Genomic DNA, 26,742 nt, shown 5'->3' with positions numbered 1-26,742 from the left:
AATGTGTTTTTCTGAGTCAGTTGATGATGCTGATCGCTATGCTAGCACTTTTAGCTACATTAGCATAGCTAGCATAGTTAGCATAATTAGCATTTTAGGTAATGTGTTTTTCTGAGTCAGTTGATGATGCTGATCGCTATGCTAGCACTTTTAGCCACATTAGCATAGCTAGCATAGTTAGCATAATTAGCATTTTAGGTAATGTGTTTTTCTGAGTCAGTTGATGATGCTGATCGCTATGCTAGCAATTTTAGCCACATTAGCATAGCTAGCATAGTTAGCATAATTAGCATTTTAGGTAATGTGTTTTTCCGAGTCAGTTGATGATGCTGATCGCTATGCTAGCACTTTTAGCCACATTAGCATTGCTAGTATAGTTAGCATAATTAGCATTTTAGGTAATGTGTTTTTCTGAGTCAGTTGATGATGCTGATCACTATGCTATCACTTTTAGCCACATTAGCATAGTTAGCATAGTTAGCATAATTAGCATTTTAGGTAATGTGTTTTTCTGAGTCAGTTGATGATGCTGATCGCTATGCTAGCAATTTTAGCCACATTAGCATAGCTAGCATAGTTAGCATAATTAGCAGTTTAGGTAATGTGCTTTTCCGAGTCAGTTGATGATGCTGATCGCTATGCTAGCAATTTTAGCCACATTAACATAGCTAGCATAGTTAGCATAATTAGCATTTTAGGTAATGTGTTTTTCCGAGTCAGTTGATGATGCTGATCGCTATGCTAGCACTTTTAGCCACATTAGCATTGCTAGTATAGTTAGCATAATTAGCATTTTAGGTAATGTGTTTTTCTGAGTCAGTTGATGATGCTGATCACTATGCTATCACTTTTAGCCACATTAGCATAGTTAGCATAGTTAGCATAATTAGCATTTTAGGTAATGTGTTTTTTTGAGTCAGTTGATGATGCTGATCGCTATGCTAGCAATTTTAGCCACATTAGCATAGCTAGCATAGTTAGCATAATTAGCATTTTAGGTAATGTGTTTTTCCGAGTCAGTTGATGATGCTGATCGCTATGCTAGCACTTTTAGCCACATTAGCATTGCTAGCATAGTTAGCATAATTAGCATTTTAGGTGATGTGTTTTTCTGTGTCGGTTGATGATGCTGATCGCTATGCTAGCACTTTTAGCCATATTAGCATAGCTAGCATAGTTAGCATAATTAGCATTTTAGGTAATGTGTTTTTCTGAGTCAGTTGATGATGCTGATCACTATGCTAGCACTTTTAGCCACATTAGCATAGTTAGCATAATTAGCATAATTAGCAAATCCAGCCTTGACTACCTTTTAAATTGTGGGCGGTGAGGGCGGTGGTGCGTAGAGTTGGGCGTGGAAGGCGGGTTGCGTCTGCGGGCCATACAACGCCGCTTGCGGCTTTAATTATTATTCCGCTTTCTATCTGCGCCTTTGAGCTCAAATTTGACCCCCGCCACATACCCGAAAACTCACCAAAATTGGCACACACCTAGGATAAATTGAAAATGAATTTTCGGCAAAGAGAACGTCAACCCCCCGAAGTCGATGACATCACGGCGAGCGTTCCCGTAAAAAAAATGAATGGGCCGAAAATCGCTTATGGGGCCAAAAAAAAATATTTTGAAATACAGGTACGAAACCAAAACACGCGTGTTGGAAATATCCCAAAGAGGTTATGAAATTATTATGGGATGGCCACACGACCTACGGCTTGGCGGCAATTTTGTGGCGAACTCTGAGAAATGGCGATTTTCGTGTTTTATCACGATATGGGAAAACGAGACGTTTGTTTAAGCGATTTTCACGAAATTGCATACACATGCCAAGACCCTGATTCTACAATAACCAAAGAAGTTTCGTTGACCTTTGACCTTGGGAAGGGGCGGCCATCTTGAATTTTCATAAAAAAGCACCATTAGTAACGGATACAAACGAAAACTCGTCCTAGGGATTTTTAGCGATCTTTTTGAAACTTCTCGGGCATCAATGGCAAGCTACTGTGGACAAAATGTTGGAATTAGAAGTTGTAGAATTTGAAACGCGTGTGCGTGGCGAATTCGCAACCGTCGCCATTTTAGCTAGTTCGCACATATTTTATCGGAATAGCCTGAAACTGAAATATGCGATACCCTGGCCCACACTGAACAAAACGATGTCACATACGACAAAATCGATAAAGGAATGTGGCCGTGGTAAACAAAAAACTATCGCAAAAAAAAGTGCTGACTCGGCAAAAAAAATTTTTTTCGGATTTTATTTTTAAGAATCAGCTAACGACACCCAGATAACTTTGTCGGGTATATCCAAAGAAAGTTTTGAAATCATTACGTGATGGCGACACGACCTACGGTTTGGCGGCCATTTTGTGCCAAAATCTGCCATTTTGAGTTTTTCGCGTTCTTACACAATATGGAAAAATAAACTTTTGTTCGAGCGATTTTCACGAAATTTGACTCGCATGTCCCTAGCGTAAGTCTACAATCACCTCTGGAGTTTCGTTGACCTTTGACCTCGGGAAAAGGTGGCCATCTTGAATTTTATATAAAAAACACCTTTACCACCAGATTCAAACGTAAACTTGTCGTTGGAATTTTCAGCGATCGTCTCGAAACTTTTTGGGCATCAATGGCAAGCTACTATTGAAAAAATGTTGGAATTAGAAGTTGTAGATTTTGAACGGCGTGCGCGTAGCAAGCTAGCAAATTGGCGCACTGTTATAACTCCCATGCATTTCAATACTAAACAGTGAAAATTGAATGCATGCATTAATGCCTGAAACAGAATACATTGAAAAACACTGGATATGGACATATAAGGAATGTGGGCGTGGTTAGCATAAAACCACTGTTGCTAAGGACAACAAAAAGTTTACTTTTACCGATTTGTCCGAAACTGACGTCAATCTGTTCGTCCTCTCGAGGGGACCAAAACATAAAATGGTTGCTATGGAGATAAAATTAACAAAAAAGCCGCCATTTTGGAAAAAGTGGGTTTTTCTACTAACTTATGACATATGGCTCTCACCAATGGAGGAATGTGTTTTTCTGAGTCAGTTGATGATGCTGATCGCTATGCTAGCACTTTTAGCTATGTTAGCATAACTAGCATAGTTAGCATAATTAGCATTTTAGGTAATGTGTTTTTCTGAGTCAGTTGATGATGCTGATCGCAATGCTAGCACTTTTAGCCACATTAGCATAGTTAGCATTGTTAGCATAATTAGCAAATCCAGCCTTGACTAGCTTTTAATTTGCGGGCTGTGAGGGCGGTGAGGTCAGCGTTTGTGCGTAGACTTGGGCGTGGAAGGCGGGTTGCGTCTGCGGGCCATACAACGCCGCTTGCGGCTTTAATTATTATTACGTTTCTTGTTTGTTACGGACGTTTTGAGCTCAAATTTGACCCCCGCCACATACCCGAAAACTCACCAAAATTGGCACACAACTGGGATAAATTGAAAATGAATTTTCGGCAAAGAGAACGCCACCCCCCCGAAGTCGATGACATCACAGCGAGCGATCCCGTCAAAAAAATGAATGGGCCGAAAATTGCTTATGGGGCCAAAAAAAAAATTTCAAATTAAAGCAACGAAACCAAAACATACGTGTTGGAGATATCCCAAAGAAGTTATGAAATCATTATGGGATGGCCACACGACCAACGGCTTGGCGGCCATTTTGTGGCGAACTCAGAGAAATGGCGATTTTCGTGTTTTTTGACAATATGGGAAAACGACACTTTTGTTCAAGCGATTTTCACGAAATTTCCTACACATGCCACAAACACGATTCTACAACTACCAAAGAAGTTTTGTTGACCTTTGACCTTGGGAAGGGGCGGCCATCTTGAATTTTCATAAAAAAGCACCTTTAGTAACAGATACAAACGAAAACTCGTCCTAGGGATTTTTTTCGATCTTTTTGAAACTTCTCGGGCATCAATGGCAAGCTACTGTGGACAAAATGTTGGAATTAGAAGTTGTAGAATTTGAAACGCGTGCGCGTGGCGAATTCGCAACCATCGCCATTTTAGCTAGCTCGCACATATTTTATCGGAATAGCCTGAAAGTGACATATGCGATTCCCTGGCCCACACTGAACAAAACGATGTAACATACGACAAAATCGATAAAGAAATGTGGCCGTGGTAAACAAAAAACGATCGCAAAAAAAAGTGCTGACTCGGCAAAAAAAAATTTTTTCGGATTTTATTTTTATGAATCGGCTAACGACACCCATATAACTTTGTCGGATATATCCAAACAAAGTTTTGAAATCATTACGTGATGGCGACACGACCTACGGTTTGGCGGCCATTTTGTGCCAAAATCGGCCATTTTGCGTTTTTTGCGTTTTTACACAATATGGAAAAATGAACTTTTTTTCGAGCGATTTTGACGAAATTTGACTCGCATGTCCCTAGCGTAAGTCTTCAATCACCTTTGGAGTTTCGTCGACCTTTGACCTCGGGAAAAGGCGGCCATCTTGAATTTTCTATAAAAAACACCTTTACCACCAGATTCAAACGTAAACTTGTCGTTGGAATTTTCATCGATTGTCTCGAAACTTTTTGGGCATCAATGGCAAGCTACTGTGGAAAAAATGTTGGAATTAGAAGTTGTAGATTTTGAGCGGCGTGTGCGTGGCAAGCTAGCAAAGTGGCGCACTGTTATAACTCCCATGCATTTCAATACAATACAGTGAAAATTGAATGCATGCATTCATGCCTGAAACAGAATACATTGAAAAAGACTGGACATGGACATATAAGGAATGTGGGCGTGGTTAGCATAAAACCACTGTTGCTAAGGACGACAAAAAGTTTACTTTTACCGATTTGTCAGAAACTGACGTCAATCTGTTCGTCCTCCCGAGGGGACCAAAACATAAAATGGTTGCTATGGAGATAAAATCAACAGAAAAGCCGCCATTTTGGAAAAAGTGGGCTTTTTAGTACCTTATGACATATAACTCTCACCAATAGAGGAATGTGTTTTTCTGAGTCAGTTGATGATGCTGATCGCTATGCTAGCAATTTTAGCCACATTAGCATAGTTAGCATAGTTAGCATAATTAGCATTTTAGGAAATGTGTTTTTTTGAGTCAGTTGATGATGCTGATCGCTATGCTAGCACTTTTAGCTATGTTAGCATAGCTAGCATAGTTAGCATAATTAGCATTTTAGGTAATGTGTTTTTCTGAGTCAGTTGAAGATGCTGATTGCTATGCTAGCACTTTTAGCCACATTAGCATAGTTAGCATAATTAGCATTTTAGGCAATGTGTTTTTCTGAGTCAGTTGATGATGCTGATCGCTATGCTAGCACTTTTAGCCACATTAGCATAGCTAGCATAGTTAGCATAATTAGCATTTTAGGAAATGTGTTTTTTTGAGTCAGTTGATGATGCTGATCGCAATGCTAGCACTTTTAGCCACATTAGCATAGCTAGCATAGTTAGCATAATTAGCATTTTAGGAAATGTGTTTTTCTGAGAGAGTTGATTATGCTGATCGCTATGCTAGGACTTTTAGTCACACTAGCATAGTTAGCATAGTTAGCATTATGAGCAAATCCAGCCTTGATTAGCTTTAATTTGTGGGCGGTGAGGGCGGAGAGGGCCGCGGTGTTGGGTAGAATTGGGCGTGGAAGGCGGGTTGCGTCTGCGGGCCATACAACGCCGCTTGCGGCTTTAATTTTAAATGTAGTTTGTTGTCTGTTGTTCTGTCTTTTTTACCGTATTGCTTGATACAGACTGAATATGCGATTATAAATAATTGTATAACTATTTAATGAAAAAAACTGTTTGTTTGTCTATCCACATTTAATAATCAGAGTTAGTGGTGGATACTTCTTGTAAGAAAGCAATCTAGGAAATGACTTGAAGACTTAGGAGGAATCGGAATTTGTACGGCTTCTCTCTACCCCTACATTTAGTCCTCAAACAGAGAGTTATAGAAAAATTGTGTCTTCTAATTTGGATATCACTCCCACTCGATGATGTCATCACTAGTAGCTGGTCATCCACATTAGCAAGTAGCTGCCATTGCTCGGAAAATACACAATATCACCTTTATAACTTTAAAAAGTCATGCTAAAAGAGAATGTTATTACTTCCATTTACATTTTTTGTGCATCAGAGCAAACCCAAGAGAAGAAATCTGTTTCTCCTGCAGGGCACTATGCAACGCGGAACACCATTCATAAAAACTATTTCGGACTCCCATATCCATCCAAATGCCCCAACATTTGGAGGGATAGGGAGAAGGCGGAGGGGTAGGGGAAGAATTCGGATTTGGCCTTTTGTTTCTTCGTAACAAACTTTTGTTCATCATTTGAACAAAAACAAGCAGTAAGAGCTGAACTTTCCTCTGAAATTAGGTTTTGCTTCTATACCACTTCTTCTGCTGTTTAGTCCTCATTCACCAGCTGCAGCAGAGCAGGGTGAGTGTTCTGCAGCTGATACTATGACAACACATCACACTGTGTATAAAATAGTCAGTTTGTTGTGATTCAAAATAAACAAAAACAAGATTAAAGTGCTTATAATTGGTTTGATATTCGTTACTTTCATATTTGACCATGGTATGAGTGGAATAATGCCCTTCGAGGGTCCAATAATATCTGATAACTGACACCTCAAAGGGCAGTATCCCTTACTTAACAAACTTTTTAGCAACTTAGCAACTTTTGCACCTTATTGATGGCAAAGCAATGCCTCAAGATTTTATTTTTGCTTGCTTGTGTGCCCTGTTATAGATTTGATCCTGTAGACAAACTGTACCTGGTCCAAGGATGTCTGTAGCTTGTTTGATTCCACCAGAGACTCCTGGATCAGAGCACTGCTCGCCTTCGTCTGATTCAGGCTGTCTATCAGCTCTCTGTTCTCGAGTATATTACCTTGAGCTGTCGCCAAAGTCTGTCATGGAGAAAAAGGAACAGAAATGAGTTAGTACTAGAGGTGTGTGGGTTCACATAAGGGGGCATAAAGCATGTTGCCATTTTGTTTCTATCATGTTGCTAAAGTCTGTGATCTGATAAATGCTGCAAGAGATATCAGTTCTGTTTGTGCCGCCTCGAGTGAGGCGCAGATCTCTTTTCCTTTAAAAGGCGTTTATTAGGTGCCACGACTCTCCCACTCAATTTTGCAGAATCTGTTCTGTGAAAGGAAGTGATAAAATGTATTCAATTAAATTCAAGTAAAGTAGATGAGAAACTAGCCGAGCATGGAAATGTCAAGTCTAATATGCTACTACAATTCAAGGATAATTACATGTTTAATACTACTGAGGAGCTGACAGGCGGCTATTGGCATCATCTGAAACATGCTTCAGCGTTCTCATGTTTGCATTTTTCTTTTCTTTTTTAATTCTGCAATTTCTTAACCCACTGGCCAGCCACACCATCCATGTTATTACTGATCAGTTGTGAGTGCTCGATGTCGAACCTTTATGTCGAGAACTCCCAGCTTTATTCTTTAGTAGTTTTTTATAAATGAAAAGTTTGGAGGAATTCCAGACTGACTTATGAAGAGCCACTCTGATAAAAAATGGTCTTTCTTAATGTTCTTAATGTTGCTTAATGTCTTAATGTTCTTGTATAAAGTTTCTGAGGATGGAGGATATTTATAAATGTATAAATTAGCATTTTTGAGTATTTCTTTATTCAAATTATTGTGAACCAGAAGCGAATGAAAAAATGCTGTTTGAAGAAGAGCGTATTTGTGACAGAAAATACGCGACAAGCTCTCTTCTCCACTCCATTCTGATACATCCACTTGTAGACAAATAGATCCATGTCTATTTACTCGTCGAAGCTGGCATCTGGCTCAAAACAGTACGGCTGGATAGCTCCAATTTTGCTCGTCAATTTGTTGAACTGCCCACATTATGTTGGGGTTGTGAGGGGCTGTAAGCTAGCTGGAGAGCACGGAAACAGATGGGTGATGGGAAGTGGGGGCAGGCTTACTCCATGCCAAAAATCCCAGCCATAACACAGAGGTGAATTTCCAATGAACTTCTGCCGCTCTGCAGAAACTAAGTCCTAGAAATCAACACAAGTTTTTTTGTTTTTTTTTGTTTTTGTTTTTTTTTTAGATTAAAATTGATTTTGGGCTTATGGAGGCCAGCAGTTACTTTCTTTTTGGAACGCGACAGGGGAGGGGTCACTCAGTCCAGTTCTCTCATAAGGTCAGTGGCTATGATCTTAAAAAGGAACAATAAAAGCCTCAAATTTACATCAGGTGTGTTTAAGCTGCTAATTTAATCAACTTTTTATAATTTGCAAATACTGTCATTCTGCTGTCAATGGCAAATTACCCAGAATGATTTTTTAGAAACAAACAGCAACATTAAATAATCTCTCAGTATAAAGAAAATATGTTCACTGCAGTATATTAAATTGAAATAAAAGCACAGTCACTAAAGGCCCCCCCCAACAGCGCATTGATTGAGGTGAGTGGGGGTACAGGAAAAAAGGCTCTCCTACAGCACCACGGAGACACGGATCGATAAAGAGCAGTGGTCCTTTTGGCTTCGCTGGAGCGCTACATCAGATAAGTTTGATCGTGGCGTTAGCCGCTGCTCCTGCTTGGTCTGAACACTCCACCACGCTCTCATGAGGGAAGCGAGTGGGAGTTAGTAACAACAAGGTCTGCAATCTAGTAGGAGCTAAGAAATCCAAGCTGGCAGAATATTAGGTTTCAAAATGATTTCTTCACACATTGCATCATAAACTTCTACAGAGTAGACCTTCCCTCAAAGTTTACCTCCAGCAGAGATTCTTCCAACTGAGCCAACTGTATCTTCTTATCCTCTTCCTGTTGCAATAACCTTGTTTTTTCTGTCTCCAGCTCGGGCTTCTCCTGCTGGATGGTCAAAGCTAGCAGCTGGTAGAAAGAAAAAAAAACAGTTCAAGTGAATCCCAGCAGGACTAGACAGACTACATGGAAATAATTAAGTGAAGGACTATTATGACACATTTACATTTAAAGCCCTAGTCACAGGCATCCACGGGGGGATGACCCGTATAGACGCTGCAAGTTTTTGGGTTGTCTGAGCCAATGGAGGGTCGTAGAGAAGAGTGGCCGCATTTTAAGGAGAGCGCAGGTGTGTCTTGCAGTTCCCTTGACACTTCAAGGGACCTCATGAAAATGTAATGTACTATTGCGGTGCATGTGGTAGGTGTATATTTGTAGGGATAATGTAAAGTTAAACGCACTTATGACATCCAGGTGATGCTGTCGTACGATGCCATTACGGCAAACTCTAGGCGTTAGTGTGCATCTGTGTGCATGTCACTCTTAAGTGCCCGTAGGATGCGCACACAAACTACTACTGTGATTGTCTAACTCTTTATTTCTGACAGCCATGCAGGACAGATAGAGCGCATATCAGGAGAACAGCACTAATGACTTGTTGCGTAGTCCGCAGCTTTTGGTTGAACAAATGAAAAATCTATATGACACGCCTGCATCTCACAGTTGAGTGTTGATAATGTTGTAAAAAATCACTACAGCATGTCCGTAGAAAAAAAGTACATGAACATTGTCAAGTCTGCCAGTTCACCAAGCAGACTTTTAGCTTAAACCCTCATCAACTGGCGAGCCTTTCTGAGTAATTGGTGTTTGTGTTGTCAGTTGGGCAGGCTAAGGTACCTGTCCTTTCAAGCCTGCCCTGGTGGTGGTGAAGTTGACCTCTGTAACCACTGAGGCGGCATCAGGAGGGATGAAGAGACTCGGGTTTCGCGTTGCCAGGAACAGACGGAAGTCCTCGTTGTAATCAATAACTTTGTCTCCGATTTGAACCACGTATCTCGGGCCTGTGAGGAAGTTCGCATGAAGAGATTCACTTAACCACATTTACTGTTCCCCTTAGACCTGGAACTGCCTTTAAGGCCCACTTCAACTCTTGCCTTCTTTCCTCTTATTTTTTTTTCTTTTATTTCTGTCTTCAAAATCTGCAGTGCAGCACCGCCATGCTTTTTGTCTCCCTCTCTTTTTTCCATCATGTTCAGCAGTTTACACTTTAAGTGGACAACTTGGCCTTTTGAGCGGTTCTCCTGCCCCCACTCTTTCCAATTCAGCTTCACTGTGACTCTCCCTTGATGCTTCACAGACCGATGAATCACCCTCATTTTCACAGGTACATGTACAGCCGTCGTTGGCAGGTGTGTGATTGATATGCAATTCTTTAAACTCAGAATTTAAAATGATTATATCAGAACCTACTAAATATTTCTACAGGAATATACTGTTTATTTTAGTAGAGCTTTCCTTTCTGTTGCTAAGCAGAACTAACACAGAAAAGAAACAAAATCTAACCAAGAAACTATAAACCCCACTGCATGGTGAATTTAGATGGCAGTAAAAACTATGTTTATATTGGAGCAAACAACAAAAGCATTTGTTTTTATCTCATTTTCATTACTTCTTAGGCTACATTCTGCATGTGAAGATTTAAATTTGAATTGTCTGAAGAAAGGAGCTTTGAGTTTTTCAGCAACTCAAAAAATGTTTGGCGATTGTGCATCCAGGAAACTACACATTTCATTTTTACTTTCTATACATTATGTCATTTATGCAGGTGACGTTGAGTCATAGCATGTGGACTTAAAACTTTCTTTCTTTGAAGCGTTTCACCACTCATTTAACTAGCTTCATCAGTCTGATTGGTGCTGGGTTCAAGCCCAGTGGGTACCCACCTGAAGGTTATACATTGGGGGGAAAAAAGTATTTAGTCAGCTGCAATTGCATAAGTTCTCCCCAGAAGATGAGAGAGGTTTGTAATTTTCATCATAGGTATACCTCAACTATGAATGACAAATGAGAAAAAATATCCAGAAAATCCCATTGTCTGGTTTTTAAAGAATTTCTTTGTAAATTATGGTGGAAAATAAGTAATTGGTCACCTACAAACAAGCAAGATTTCTAGCTATCAGACCTGTAACTTCTGTAAGTCGTTACCCGTGTTAATGAAACCTGTTTGAACTGGTCAATAATATAAAACGTGTGCTATTCAAGGCACTTTAACATTGGGAGTGGGGTCATCTGGACCCCACAAAACGCTGAACCTTTTTTCTTCAATGATTTGTGATGTTCACTGATGTCCATAAATTACATGAAATCCTCTTTACCTTTATCCACCTTTGTCATGGAAGGGATAACACGTCAATATAAGGGTGGGGTCATCTGGACCCCATGTCATAGCACAAGGGATAAAAGACACCTGTCCACAACCTCAAACAGTCACACTCCAAACTCCACTATGTCCAAGACCAAAGAGCTGTCTAAGGACACCAGAAACAAAATTGTTGACCTGCACCAGGCTGTGAAGACTGAATCTGCAATAGGTGAGCAGCTTGGTGTGAATAAATCAACTATGAGAGAAATTATTAGGAACTGGAAGACAGACAAGACCACTAATGATATCCCTCCATCTGGGGCTTCCTGCAAAATCTCACCCCGTGAGGTCAAAATCATCACAAGAATGGTGAGTAAAAATCCCAGAACCACACGGGGGACCGAGTGAATGACCTGCAGAGAGCTGGTACCAAAGTAACAATCAGTAGCACACAATGTGACTCAAATCCTGCAGTGCCAGACGTGTCCCCCTGCCAAAGCCAGTACATGTACAGGCCCGTCTAAAGTTAGCTACATTCGGATGATCTAGAAGAGGATTGGGAGAATGTCCTATGGTCAGATGAAACCAAAATAGAACTTTTTGGTAAGAACTCTATTTGTTGTGTTTGAGGAGAGGAAATGCAGAGGTGCATCCAAAGAACACCCTGGCTACTGTAAAGCATGGGGGTGAAAACATCATGCTTTGGGCCTGTTTTTCAGCAAAGGGACCAGAAAACGACATATCTGTGTAAAGGAAGGAATGAATGGGGCCATGTATCGTAGTTTTGAGAGAAAGTCTCCTATCAGCAAGGGCACTGAAGATGAAACGTGGCTGGGTCTTTCACCATGACAACGATCCCAATCACACGGCCCGGGTGACAAAGGAGTGGCTTCGTAAGAAGCATTTAAAGTTTCTGGAGTGGCCTAGCCAGTCTCCAGATTTCAACCCCAATGGAAATCTTTGGAGGGAGTTGAAAGTCCGTGTTGCCCAGCAACAGCCCCAAAACATAATTTCTCTACAGGAGATCTGAATGGTGGAATGGGCCAAAATACCAGCAACAGTTTGTGAAAACCTTGTGAAGACTTACACAAAATGTTTGACTGCTGTCATTTCCAGCTAAGGGTATATAACAAAGTACTGATTTGAACTTTTGTAAGGGACCAAATCCTTATGTTGCACCATAATTTACAAATAAATTGAAATAAATAAATTAAAATAAATTGAAAATCAGACAATGTGACTTTTTGTATTTTTTTCCTCATTTTGTCTCTCATAGTTGAGGTATACCTATGATAAAATTAAAGGTCTGTCTCATCTTTTTAGGTGGGAGAATTTGCATGATTGGTGGCTGACTAAATACTTTTTGCCCCACTGTAAGTAGGGCTTGGACCCAGCACCACTCAGACTGAAGAACCCAGTTGGACTATTTTCAAAATGCATCAAAGCAAGACCAATGTTAGCCCAAATATCATGACTAAATTGCAATGCATGAAGCAAAAAGCTGCAAAACTCAACTTTGAGTTAAATGTAAAAAATAAAAATAAATTTGTTTTTAATGAAAAATCTACCAACAGGCCAACGGTCAAAAGCTTTACTGGATCTAAAGCAACAGTTTGGGATATTTTTAAAGCAACAGTTTTAAGTGAAATGAAACAAATGAGGCGGGGGAGTCTTGTGTATACCCCCCCCCCCCTAAGGCTAGATATCTAAATGTCAAATGTCAAATTGAATACTCTTTCAGGCAAAAGAAAGACCAAATTTAGCATCTGGTGATTGACTCCTTACATTCAGCATTGGGATGTGAGTTTGCATGTATACCTTGTGCTATGAAGTCTCTTCTCAGCAGTGGGTAAAGCACAGGTTCCACACCATCCACCTCCTGGATGATAAGGGTTTTTCCAAATCGAACAGCGAGCTCCAGGGATGTCATGAAGTTATTATCCTGCAAACAGCAGGAATAAAAAGACTTTTGTTGAGACACATTTTAATAATATTGTATTATTCTATATTGGATGGACCTTCATCTGAAAAAAAGCAATGGCATCATGATGATATCATTTATCAGTTAAAAGCTCAATAAATGTTAGTTTTTCATATAAAAAAGCCCTTGGTCAGCTCTGTGCAAGATGGAATCACTCCAGGAAGAGAAATTACCATTGACTGTTTATGAGAACTAGATAGAGTGACCCCTCTGCCCTGAAATTCCTAACAAGAAGTGTCTGCAGGCTCCAAGAAAGCCCATAGGCTTCTATAGAGAAATAAACAGCTATTAATTATTCTATTTGTCAGAATAACAATTCTTGCTCTACTACTTTTTTAAAGTGTTTTTGCTAATACTAATTTATTTTCTTTTTTTTCTGTAGTTAAAGTTACTGAAGTTATAAACTGGCCAATCAGATGCCTCAATAAAAGTAGGTGGAGCCTGCTGGTCCCCACACTCAATGTTTAACATGTTTGATGACAGATTTGGGAAGGAGGGTCTAAGGGCAGGGATGCCCAGTATAGTTTAGTTTAGCAATCAGCTATTAAATTCTATAACTATATGTTCTTTATGATTCATGCTTATTACACAATTACTGGTATGAAGTCCGTTGAGACCATTTTGACTATTTTTGTAAATATTGGGCTATATAACTAAAATTGAATTGAATTAAGTTTGGAGTAGCCCACTATTTAAGATTTAGGGGTTTGGACTTCCAACAAGCTCCCTCTTGATTGTTGAGAGTGTTTGCCATAGAAACAATGACTCAGACTAACATGGACCAACACTCCTTGCTGACGACATCTGGCTCCAAAATGGCGGCGGCTGTGTGGTGGAAAAAGGCGACTGAATTGACTTCATTTGGTTGGAGCTGGAAGTGAACCATTTTTTATGGGTGACGTCACACACACACACTCGGTCCAGTTTCCATATACAGTCAATAGAAATGACACTCAAAGGCAGCCGTCAAGATTAAAATAAATACAATGTTCAGTTTTGTGCTAAATGTTTAGCACCAATGTTTTCCTCTTAGCAAGATAGAGCGGTGTGATCAATCTGAAGATAAAAGAAGGATGGGATGATCTGAATAGCTCACAAAACCACATGAGTGTAGAGCAGGATGAATATGCACCTCTATCAGATTCTGGTTTATAAAAACAGCCACTAAAAAACCAACATCTGTTAATATATTGAAAGAAGCAGCAACAAGATGATATGAGAACTGACCACAGTTTGTCAGACATGGCCTAAAGAAGATACTGCACCTACCAAATGTTTACTTCACAGACTTGATGGGTTCAGACATGGTTGAGTGATGTGAAGAAAGTATATCACCTAAGTGCAGGAGTGTTGAATGGAAGGTGGGTGTGTTTACCTGCTGATTGATAACCTCCAGTTTGTGCTCCTTGAGATGTGTCCGCAGCCACTCTGTCGCTCGGGATGATGGGTCGATCAGGAACGGACAGGCGACGCTCTGGAATTAAAAAAAAAGAAAAAAAAAAGAAAAGTGAACTTTGTGAGCTGGCCCTGAAGGAGAGTTGATTATTTTCATCTTTAAATTTAACTATGATAATTCATCTTTTCTCTCATTACAAGAAAGTCATTTTAATATTTACCAGTGAAAATAGTTCTTTATTTAGAATCAACAAATAAAAGTAGTAAGCACAAAAAGTGCTGCAATCACAAAGAAATGTTGCAGGAACCGTTGTTAGATGCATAAAAAGGGGATGTCACAGCAAACCAAACACTTCACCAGCCTGTGATTGCAAAACAAAGGCCTCACTTAATTAGCATACCATTTATACCATCTATGGTTGTCATGGAAACCATCATATCCACACATCCCATTAAGGATTTCAGAGGAAAGAACTAAGAGGTTTAAGGAACACTTCAAATCTTGAAAGACACACAGTTGCTAAACAGGGAGACAAAACTACTCTAAAAAAGACTAACGGTGAGCTTCAGGGCTCAATGACAGAACTGAATCTTACCTGCACTGTGAGCGCATTAATCTGAAGGCAGCAATAATGAACAATCCAAAAACACAATGCAGGCACAGGTAAAAATGCAAGGTAGAAGTCTTGGTGCAACAATCTTACTCTTGAAATGGTTCAACACAACCATAAAGGGAGTGTGAATAATGAAACCATGTGTTTAGTCCCAGCCAGATCCCTCTGGTCAAGACAGTTTAGACTTCTCATGAAAAAACTATGAAATTTACGCTAAATGATCATGCATCAAAATGTAATATTGGGCTTTGGAAGATCAGATTTAAGTTCAGGTAGAAGAAAAGACAATCATTAGTCAAGTTTAGTTAATCAAACCAAATTTGTAGCTGAAAATCATGAGTTCATTTTTAATGCTCCTCAAACTGTTCTTGGGTCACTTGAACAACAGTGGAGTCACTAAAACTGCTGAACACAAACTAAACTTCTCTAGTTAGGATTTACAAATTGTCTTCTACTTCTTACATGCTGCAATAACATTTTGGATTTATATATATATTTTTACTTTCTTTAAGCCATAGGTCAGACATCAAGGTTTTGATTGTTGTTTCACAAACATCTCAGTAAAATGTGCTGAATTCTTTTCTAACAGAACTAGTGTAGCCATCTATTCAATTTTCAGAAATGTTTCATGATATAGCTCACTGAAGGCTACTGCAAAAAATTCACTTTGGCTTCAGATGTTTCTTTATGATTTCCAACTAACATTCTTTTTTTATGACACATTCTTACAGAAGATCTTTGTCTTGGGTTTGATTTGCACATTTTAAACCAAAATATGTTTCACCCCTGGGACACAAAAGCCTATTTCCCTTCTGAGCATCACGATCATTGGACATGCCCATGCTGTTTGACCTAAAATAAAATTCTCTGAAGAGTTAACCATGATGAAGGTTCACCTCAAGCATCTGGAAATTGTAGCCCAGGATGAAACTTGAGGAGCTAAAGGATTCTCCCGCTAAGATCTTCATCTATTTATTTGGATTTTTCTCTCTTTTTCAACACAGAAGCATTTTTTGAGTTTGGTGTTAAAAATACTTTAAAGCTTTCAAACAATTTCATCTCCTGATTTTGAAATAAGTGATAAAAATCTCTCAAATTTCTTGTCTCCCGGTATTTCAGTATTTTGTAGCAGAAAATACTTTAGGAATCTGAACTGATCTAAAACAGGAGAATCTTCTCTTTGTGCTGTGTGTATTAGTATAAAGTACATGTAAGGTTTTCAATTGAACTGTGTATTCTTCCCACAAAATGAATATCATGATATAAAAATAAGCATCACACTGATAATAGTAACCATTCTTCTTTTTATGGCTGTATGCCGTGTTTTGTTGCTCACCAAACAGTTTAACAAACCATAAGAAACCTGAAGTGTTTTCAAACCTGCAGTATAACCAACGCATTCTCCATCGACAGGTCATCTGATGGCAGGCCCTGGCTTTTCCAGATCAGCTGTTCGCTCTCAGAGCAAAGGAATGAGCGCAAGTCAAATTCTGACAAAAACGCAAAGGAAAATACGTGTTAGTGTTCATTTTGATCAAAAACAGATCTAAAAGTGGTAGTTATTTAAGAACATGACAACCAGATTACATGTGACAAACACATAATCTGTTCGTGTTATGTTTATCTAAACTCCGGTTTGTGTTTCCACAGTCAGGTCTGCTCACCTGCAGCTCTGCTGGTTATTAGCGTTGTTCTGACAAAACCCAGTCTGATCGCAGTATTAAATGTGTTTAATCATCTCTGAACATAAGAACCATAAATATATAAACATGTGTGCATCCTAGTCATCTGTCGTTTAGTTTTTCTTCTTCGGTACAAATGATATGTGATTAATTTGCGAATAATCATGACTTTAGTTTTTTTTTTTTTAATACTAATTTATTGTTTCTCTTTTAGGTAATTTGTGAAAGTGCTACAAAATGTAAACATGTAATCTGTTACTATTTTGAGAGTTAACAGAAACGTAAGCTTCCAAGTATTTAAGACGTAACAGCAGTGCGCTGGGCGATGTGTGGGTGGTGGCATTTGTGGAGGAAGACGAGCAAACAAATCAACATATGCTTGTGCCGTTGTGTGTAAAAAGTAGTAGTAGTGTATTTACTCTGGAGCCCGGACTGAGACATCCACGTCTCCAGGCAGTGTCTTCTCCTGTCTTCAGAAGCAGCAGAAAGGTAGGTGATGAAGCCAGAAGCCAGTAAAGTCCTGAAAGGAAGTGTGTCCAACTCAGTCTTGATCTCAGACATCTGAAAAAGGAAAAAAAAGAGTCGCACAAGAGAGTGTCGAGTAAACAGGCAAACAGGTGAACAAAACAAGGAAAGCAAGTGGGTGTAGTGAGGATTTGAGGGGATCAGGAAAGGAACTCAAAGAAATAAAAGACCGAAGGAAGAGAGAACAGTACAAGACAACTGTGAACTTCCATAAAAGCTTTGCTACACATCGGTCTGTCTGTGCTTTTGGGCTCATTAGTTTTAAACCTTTCATTTGAACTGCTTTTGAAGCAAGATAGAGTAACACCTAAATTAAATTGGGTTTCATATATGAATACGTTGAAGGTATAATTCGTAAAAATGTGCTGATCCCAATCCTCAAATTTTCCAAAGCTGCATATTTTTCAGACATTTAAATATTGTTTTTAGCAGAAAGTCATCTTTATTTTAAACACAGATCTGGTTTATTACCGTTTATCAGCAGTCAGGTTTAAATCAACTTGTTTGTCTCTCTACAGAGTTAAATCGGAACCAGCTTAAATTGTGTAAATTTGTGAATTTAAAGCAAATAAAGAATTTATATTGGTAACCAGTTTTAATTTCTGTTTAGAGTTTTCAACTTTTGCTTTTCTTTCCTCTCCGTCTTCGCCATCAGACTTTTCATTTTTTTGGGTTGAGCCTAATTTGTTAGTGAGGGGGGGCTTTGAACCCATTGGCTTCTGGGGCTTTGTTGACGTCAATTGAAAGAGGTTATACATACTAACGTCATTTGTGCCCTAGGACAGTGTCTGTTGTTGGTGCCACCTGTCATCCCTCTTCTGATGTACCAAACTTTCGGAGAGCGTTATCACCAGTTTGCCTCATCAGAGGATGTCCAACATTCCAAACATTTGATTGACAGATTTTGGACCAATCACTGCTTACAACACCTTGTCTTGAAAATATAAAACTGCAAGTGTTACAAATAAACTTTTCTGGTAACAGTTTTAGCTTGATGGGTTTTTTCTTTAAATTTTCTGTACTTCTTCAAATTTAAAATGTTTTTTTTTCCCCCAAAATGTCATTATTTTTGTTCAGTATTTCTTTCAGGATTAAAATGTGCACTTTTAAGTTTAAAACTGTTCTCAAATGCACCATTTTATTTTTTAAATGTACAGCCTGGTTTTTCATTCACTGTAAGCTGATCCTGATTAGACCCCGTATCTTTCCTTTCCATTGTAAATTTTAAATAGCATAAAGACATTAACATATAGCACTCTGGAACTACAATGAAGGCTGTAAAGGATGTTAGTGTTCCTGCATATGTATGTGGGAATGTAGGAAAATACGTGAGTAGAGAGTAAATGAGCTCTGTGGTGCTGGCCTTCAGTGTGCATGTGTGCGTGCTTGTATGTGGGTGTGTGTGTGTGTGTGTGTGTGTGTGTGAGCATGAGATTGAGTGTTTTAATTAAGGCGCAGACAGATGCTGTGAAGAGGAGTAAAAACAGCCGGAGGGGACCGGGGAGCAGCCGGATTCCTCCATCGGTCTCGTACGCACACATTGGCGGCTGTCCCTCCTGTTGCTGCAGCATGGTAAATGGACTCCCTTCGGAGTACATTTGTAAACCCTCCCACACCAATACACATATCAGCAGAGCCATAAATCAAGCTACCTGTGCATTCCAGCGTGTGTGTTCTCCAACCAGTTGCGATATGAGCTGCTCGGCAGCGGTGATGGTGTCTTGGGCTTTCGTCACCTCGGCCTCCAGCTTAGCGGCCTCTGCAGTGTGACGCTGAAACCTCAGGAAGGCAGGACAGGAGGGGGTGGATATCAGTAATTAAATGTGGGTGTTAATGCAGGACCATTGAGGAGTTCTGTTGATCCTTGATTATTAAACATAAATCCAGCTTCCTCTGCACATTGAGCGCGGCAGTAATGAAAAACTTTGCAGTTTTTAAGGAGTTCATGAAAAATTAAAGTTATTTCAGTTTTGGGGTTGACATAAAAATTGGGGGATAAAGGTTAGAGTAAACTTTGGAGTAAACTTTAGCAGATATTAGACCTGATTAAGATAGAATTTTTTCTTTGTTTTTGTCACATATTTAAAATTTTGTTTACAAAAGACACACTATGATAAACTGTAGACAAAAACGTTTAATACACTTGTGTCAAACTTAGGAAAAAACTTTTTTGTAACTTAAATTTATCTCAAATTGCACGGTCAAATTGCAAACTGAACTGTCATTTGAGAATTGCACATTACTTTGAATTTTGGGTTAAAAATAAAACGCCCATACTTTAAAGCACATTAATTCTTCTTCTTATTCTTCTTCTAATTTTTCTTTCCTTCCTTTCTTTTTAAATCTTTTTTTTTCTTCTTTTCTTTTAAAGTAAATTTTATGTTGATTATTTCTATGATGTATTGTGATTTTAATGCATTTTTCTGTTTTGTGAAGCACCTTGAATTACTTTGTGTACGAATTGTGCTATACAAATAAACTTGCCTTGCCTTGCCTTGCCTAATTCTACACTTTAATACAAATCTATATGAAGGCAGAAGTTGTGGTATGTGATGCTTTTTCCTGAGCCAGAAAGGCTGTACTTTTGTCTTAGATAGGTCTGTGTTGGAGAGGTCTTTGTGTGACTGCTTTGAGGCCGTTTTCATGTTGTGTCTTCTTGTGGTGCTAAAGTACGGTAATTTGATGTTCCTCACTATATCCTGGATCACCTTTTGCAGGATCACTGTTTCCTGGATGCTTGCCGGAGTTACATAGATCTTTGATCACAAACAGATCTTTTTTGTTTTATAACACTGGACTTATTTTTCTGTAAGGGTTTCAACTTCACGAGTTTAAACAAGCAATAAAATGTTTATGTCTGTATGAGAAAAGTGGATAATAAAGTCTATAGTGAGGAGTTAAAGCCTTAGAACATCCTAATCCTACTTTGCAGATTTCCTATATCCATATCTATCGCAAGAGAGTTTTAGAACGTAACCCCTGCGATAAACGAGGGAACACTGTATCTATAAAAAATACAAATTTTAGTTTTCCAAAGTATTTTGGAATATATTCTTTTTTTTATTCTTAGTAAGTCTCAACACAGGAGTCCACACGATGGGGTACCACTCTAATCATTTTTTGCTCTATTGTAAAAGTAGTCCCAGATTATGCAAAAAAACATAATTTTCTAAGTTTCTAAGACTTCTGCAGAGTGGCAGTAGTTTGTAAGAAATTCGCCTCTGAGTTGTCGGTAAGACCTTTAATGCAGAGCAACCCCGCCCCCTTCCCTTCCCCTCTCCATTGCTGCCCTTATTTGTCTACGTCACAAATAAGATCTTTGTCAAATGACGTTTTGAATCTTGAATCATAATGATTTGAATAAAGAAATACTCATAACTCCAATTATGAGCTTATTTTTTCTTTTTATATGTCCTCTACCATCAGAATGATGCCACAAGAACATGCTTAAAGCACTATTTTTATCAAAGTGGGTCTTCAAAGACTTTTAGGAAGCATCGCATTTAAAGACAAACAGGTACATCTTAAGAAAAAATGGATGTTTCCAAAATATAAAGGCACACATAGGAGAATATAAAGATACATACTTCTCTTTCAGCTTGTTCACCTTGGCTCCAACATTGTTCAGCTGATCCTCGAGTTTATTCTTCCTATTTTCTGTTTTTCGAAGATTTCTGGATTAGCGGCAAAGAACCACACAAGAGTACAAAGTAAAGCAAATATTAGACATTATCTCATGTTTGTCACTGCTTTATATGTATGAGATTGGAGGTGATTTTTTCATACATGTGCTGTCTGTAAAAACCCAGAATCACTCGTTCTCTCACAAGCATGTAATCTTTATGGACATTTTTTATACATGAACCACTAAGGCAATAAAAACAACAACAGACAATTGAATGTTTTAAGGGAACTTCCGCCTGCACTACAAAAAATCTCACCAAATATTTGTGTCTAGTTTCTAGTTTAAATACTTTACAAAAATTAGACTTAATATAAGACAAAACTAACTTTCCGGTACTGGCAACTTTTCAACAAGATGTTTTAAGACAAAAAGTCCTGAATATCTTATTTAGTCATTTTTGGAAAACATATCATTTACCGTAAGTAATGTTTCTGATCAAACATTTTTTTTATTTACACAATTTTAAGCAGAGGTGTTTTGTGATGATTAGTGGACTTGTTTCAAGAAACAGATGTGATTTAGGGAAACTTAAATTTTGTTTGACTCATAACACTTAGGGATTAATAATTTTTTTGACATTTTTATCTTAAAATGTGTAATTCCAGTCATATTTCATGATGATTCTGGTCTATAAATAAGAATAGTTGGACTATTTTAGTAATTATGATATATTTGGAGGAAGACTGTATAAATATACCTACTGATATAATACTCTGTTTTGAGCACTAATGCATATTTTAAGATATAATAATATTTCTACAGCAAAATACCTAAATATTAGTGTTAACTATATAGGTAATTTCAATGTTTAATTCAGTCTCAAAAAGACAGGAAATCACAACTTATTTTTAGAAATCTTGCCAAGACAAATTCTACTTGTTCAATAGAGCGATTTTTACCTACAACAACATGAATCTAATCATTTTTCATTTGTTATGAGAAGGACGTGTTTTTCAGCGTGTTCTTACTCCAGAAGTCCAGCTTGCTCTTTTTCCAGTGGTCCTATTCTCTCGAGGACAAAGGAGTACTGGACGTTGGCTTTGACCCAGGCAGCCAGAGGAGCAGCTGCGGCGCTCGCACGCTTTGCATTCTGACAGCAATAAGAGCATCATTTGTCAGAAACAACTTGAGTTAAACAGAACCAGTGCCTTTTCAAGTACCAACAAGGCCAAAAACGCATAATCAAGGGAATTCACATCAATATCTACACTAACAGTCGTCCTCCTGAAAGCACTGCTGGCTGACCTTGGGGTCAAAAGAGGCCTTGTTCCTGTTGAGCAGCTCTTCCACACTCTGGCGAATCTCTGGAGTGATGTTCCGGGCATCAAACGTGGCGATGTCCTCTCTCACGCCGCGCTTGGCCAGAAAGCTACAGAGGAAAGAGGACAGAGTCAGACTTTTCAATGTTGAAAAACAACTATGAAAGGAAGAATTACTAACAAACTGGTTCCTTTTGCCCAAAACTGTTTATGGTCAGAGAAAATAAAAATTGACTCAGTGTTTAAAACCCAAGCCCCTCCTTTTAAAGTTTTATCCCAGCATGCTCCATTCTCACCTCTTCATGCTGACCCAGGTAGTGTCAAAGATGCCCATCAGTCTTAGCACCCCCTCCAGGATGTCTCTAATGACATCAGGGGGCATGCGAAGGGAACGGATTTCAGACAAAGCTTCAGGCTTGATGTTCCCAACTGCTCGCTTTGCTTCATCTACCAAAGGCTAGAGGGGAGCAGGGGAAGAGGAGGAGGACATGTCCAGCCAAGTGAGGGAGAAGCACAGATGGGATTGCAAATGTGGAAATAAAAAAAAAAAAAAGGTTAGAGGGCATTTTTCTTACTTGAACTTCTTTTAACTCGTCTTCTATTTTGGCCTTCCTTTCTTCAATCTTGGACACCTCTACTGCCATTTTCTCCTTGATTTTTTCCATCTCTGTTTTCTGGTCACTTGCATTCTGGAACAAAAAGCACAACTGATGTTCAGTGCTCTGAAATACTATTAACTAAATTCCCACCATGTGGGTTCCAACTGTTCAAAAAGGAGTTGGTCAGTTTTATTACTGTGCACTTATGAAACAATTCAAGCAAAAAGTCAAGTATTCCAACTGTCAGGAAATCTGTTAAGTATTAGGTATTCACTGATTCTAAATTATTCTATCTTTCCCAAGTCTAAGTTGTTGAGATGACAATGAGATGAAGGCTTGGAAACGAACCTTCATCTCTTTGTCTTCCTCAGTGTTTCTACCACACTGGCTCATTTTACAGCTATAGACAAAAGCCATGAATCTATTTATTAATTATCACTGCACACTGTCTAATTTGCCATTTAACATCTTTATCTTCTCATCAACCCTCTCATTAACTAACTAATAGAACATGTAATTTCCAAAAGTGAAAAACTGAAAGTGTTGTTCTTTTATGGACCCTTTTCCACTGAGCAATCCTCTGAAACCCAAAATCATTTGGAGTGAACTAGTCAAACACAATAGATGCTCTCCATACTTTTTAAAAAATGTGAACAGCTGCAAACAGACGATTGTCCGTCTGTGGAAGTAAAATGGCAGATTCTTTGGAACCACCCGAATGGAGCCAACTATAGAACAGGAGCAGTTCATCTTTGGTAGAAAGATTAATGTATACTCCCTTAAAATAGGGTCACACTTGGAGCATGCATGGAAAATTAGAGATCGGGAAATATATTGTGTGACGGGGTCCTTCTTAATGTTGAATAAAAAACCCACTAAAAATGAGGCAGAACAGCCAGTGATACAAAAAAGCAAAAACAAAAAAACATCAAAAACAATGGGAATTCATCGGTCCCAAATAAAAAAGGGAATAGAGCAATGTCAGTATGAAATATAGAGAAAGGACAGAGGGATTAAAAGACAAAATCAGGCTGACTTCCTATGATGCTGCTCCATCACATACTGGCTAGAAATAAAAAAGGAAACAAATATGCGCACTGTGTTTAAACATGAGGGCTCTAAGAAATCCAGAACAAGTCTGTTATGCTCCAAAACACAGATGAGAAACAAAAATACTAAAAAAAACTCCTGTCCTGATGGAGAAAATTCTGCCTCTACAGACAGTTGTTGGAATTAATTAGATGATGATCAGAAGTGGTAAAGATGAAATGAAGAAGTTTGTCAGCGTGTCTTTTTTTGGCAGATTTTTTCAGGCCCGGAGAGGAAAACACCACCCCCTGCTAGAGACACCAAACCGAGACAAAGAGAAACAATAAACTGAGGAAGGCATGAAAACCTGCAACAGAACGGGGGGACAACAACCCGACGTAAAACAGTCACAAACACACAGACGCGTGAGCAAACACACACACCTGCATGGAGGTGGTGATTTCCTGCAGGGCAGCATCTGCCTCCTGTTGTTTAGTCTTCAGCAGTGCACTTTGCTCTGCAGCCCGCCTCTTCAAGTCATCAACCAGCGCTTTGGCCTCATTCAGTTTAGACACACCTGCCTGCAAACGCATCAGAGCACAGAACCAAGAAATGGGCTTTTAATATCAGAAAAACAAGCATAAATACATTTGGCAACCATGTGGTTACAACTCAGGGCAAAGACTTCTATGCTGGCAACATTTTATTGAAAGTTCCACTCTGATCATCTTTTGATCTATTTTCAAAGCGTTTTTCAGTGATCTATTAATTGTGATCATGCCGTTTTAGCCCAAGTCAAAAAAACATGTTTTCTGGGGAATAGTTTCTGCAGAGTTGTAGAAGGTTGTAAGAAATTCATCTTTCAAAATTCACGGCAACCCCACCTCCCCTTCCCCTCCCCCGTTACTAGGAGCTCTCTGTTTACACGCTCTCCCGCTAACTTACAGCCCCTCACACGCACAACCTAACAATGGTTGGTGACCAGTATTTGAACTAGTCGTACAGCTTTGAAACAAATGCCAGATGAGGAAAACAAAGAAGTACATGAAACTAGTCGTCGGCTAGTGGATGCATCAGAATAGAGTGGAGCAGGGAGCTTGTGGCCCGCTGATTGTAGTTTCTCCAACTGCATTTTTTCATCTGTTCCTGATTCACAACAATTTGAATAAAGAAATACACAGGAATGCCATTTTAATCTTAATTTTCTTTATACATGTCCTCACACAAGAACATGTTAAAAAATACCCAAAACACGATTTTGATTGGGGTGAAAGCCAAACATTCCTATCTATAGTTGAAGCATTATTATTTTCTGTTGCTGTATAAATGCTGTACCACTTGTACAAGCGTTGATTTGCTTCTGAGTTAAATTTGTGTTTACACTGCTTAGACGGCACCTAAAAATACCATTCACTTTCCTCATCTGAAATCCACCAATGGAGATAAATGAGACAAAAGTTTTGCTTGATTAAATCCACAGTGTGGTTTTTATTGCAGGTGACATTTTACCTGTAAATGTTGCTGTCTGGTTGTAAGCTGGTTTTTCTTGCGGCTGTATAAAGAAGTGTACACGTGTAAAAATGCCATGTACTGGCTCGGTGTTGCTCCGTGTTCTTTACATGATTCGTGAACCATTAAGAATAAACGGCACAGGTCTCCATGCTCAGACCCTGCAGGGGAACAAGGACAGACCTGAAGTGAAATCTCTGCAACCTTAAACGTCCACCTGAAATACAGTCAATGTGATTCTGTGCCATCCTGAGGATATTGCAATTAACTGAGCATGAACAAGCTCTTTTCATTCGTGTTGTAAACAATTCAATTGTGTAACTGAACCAATAATTTCAACTAAACATTTAAGAGAAAATGACATTTAGAAAATATTTACGAAATATTAATTAGATTAGCACAAGTGCAGAGAGTTATTAAACAGTTAATCAACAAAAATGATGTAAACATTACAATCATAAAATAGCAGCAGAGCATTGATAAACCATACACACCTGAGCTTTTTCCATCAGTCGCTTTTTCTCTGACATTGATGCCACCATCTTCTGTTTTTGAGAGGAGCAGCTCAGGAATCTGATATGGTAGACAGTTGAGTTTACAAATAAGTAATTAAGACTTGATCTATAGACCAGAGAATATAGTAACGCTTTTATCATCAGGGTAAAATGTCATGGCTCTGTCTTAATTGTATAGACAATGTGTTTAAGTTGAAGGTCTACAGTCAGTACTAATCATACAGCCAGCTCCAGTCCCTCATAAGGATCGACAACAGACCTACTTCAAATATGTAAAATCCAGATTACCACACATAAATCCAGCTTCATATTCAAATAAGTATGCATGTATAGGACTGCATTCTCAACCCCCTGAAAGGGTTTTTTGTCTGCCTTTACCTTCTTCATGCTGCTTTCAGACCATCCTTCCATCCACTGAACAGAACATTTGCGGTAAAAAGCTGGGTTGCTCTCACAGTTTATGGTGAAGTTGGAGTTGGAGCAGTCCATAATGAGAACAATGTGGAGGTTTTGCTGGATTCCTAAACAAAAAGGAATTGGATAAAAAGAAAAAGGTAATGGACAGATGGACTGCTCATCAGAAAATGGAAAGATTAAAGAGATAGGAACTGACTAAAACTGTAAATTATTATACACAAAGCACTCAAGAATGAACTGCAAATAGTCATATTGTGCTCACTGTGAGAGAAGTAGTTGTAAAGAGGTCCACTGAACCCGTCCTGGGAGGCAGAGTCTTTAAGTGGGGACAGCAATGGCTCCAGTTCCTCTGGAGTGTAAAGACCTGGAACTTCACCTAAAACACAACATCAGCTATGACCTTATCCAGGCTTCTAA

At 38.9% G+C, this 26,742-nt stretch overlaps 1 protein-coding gene across 2 annotated transcripts in view; it reads right to left on the bottom strand.

The window, feature by feature from the left end:
* dync2h1 (dynein cytoplasmic 2 heavy chain 1) overlaps positions 1 to 26,742 on the bottom strand; it is a 145,043-nt gene that overhangs the window by 74,113 nt on the left and 44,188 nt on the right. For both annotated transcript variants that reach the window (XM_078929482.1, XM_078929483.1), the window contains exons 56-73: positions 26,588 to 26,701; positions 26,287 to 26,429; positions 25,888 to 25,966; positions 25,394 to 25,554; positions 24,328 to 24,465; positions 22,832 to 22,945; positions 22,553 to 22,713; positions 22,243 to 22,366; positions 21,966 to 22,087; positions 20,900 to 20,986; positions 18,965 to 19,091; positions 17,207 to 17,348; positions 16,486 to 16,595; positions 14,472 to 14,570; positions 12,934 to 13,057; positions 9,651 to 9,814; positions 8,763 to 8,882; positions 6,780 to 6,914 (exon numbers count right to left, since the gene is read on the bottom strand). In XM_078929482.1, the coding sequence (XP_078785608.1) occupies positions 6,780 to 6,914; positions 8,763 to 8,882; positions 9,651 to 9,814; positions 12,934 to 13,057; positions 14,472 to 14,570; positions 16,486 to 16,595; positions 17,207 to 17,348; positions 18,965 to 19,091; positions 20,900 to 20,986; positions 21,966 to 22,087; positions 22,243 to 22,366; positions 22,553 to 22,713; positions 22,832 to 22,945; positions 24,328 to 24,465; positions 25,394 to 25,554; positions 25,888 to 25,966; positions 26,287 to 26,429; positions 26,588 to 26,701 (2,264 nt within the window). The remainder of the gene's footprint in view (positions 1 to 6,779; positions 6,915 to 8,762; positions 8,883 to 9,650; positions 9,815 to 12,933; positions 13,058 to 14,471; positions 14,571 to 16,485; positions 16,596 to 17,206; positions 17,349 to 18,964; positions 19,092 to 20,899; positions 20,987 to 21,965; positions 22,088 to 22,242; positions 22,367 to 22,552; positions 22,714 to 22,831; positions 22,946 to 24,327; positions 24,466 to 25,393; positions 25,555 to 25,887; positions 25,967 to 26,286; positions 26,430 to 26,587; positions 26,702 to 26,742) is intronic.

Source organism: Oryzias latipes, chromosome 13 (assembly GCF_053564925.1).
Source record: "Oryzias latipes strain Hd-rR chromosome 13, Olatipes_Hd-rR_3.1".
In the NCBI taxonomy this organism is placed as follows: domain Eukaryota; kingdom Metazoa; phylum Chordata; class Actinopteri; order Beloniformes; family Adrianichthyidae; genus Oryzias; species Oryzias latipes.
Note: the sequence above shows the minus strand (reverse complement) of the source record. Positions and strands in the feature narration are given on the sequence as shown.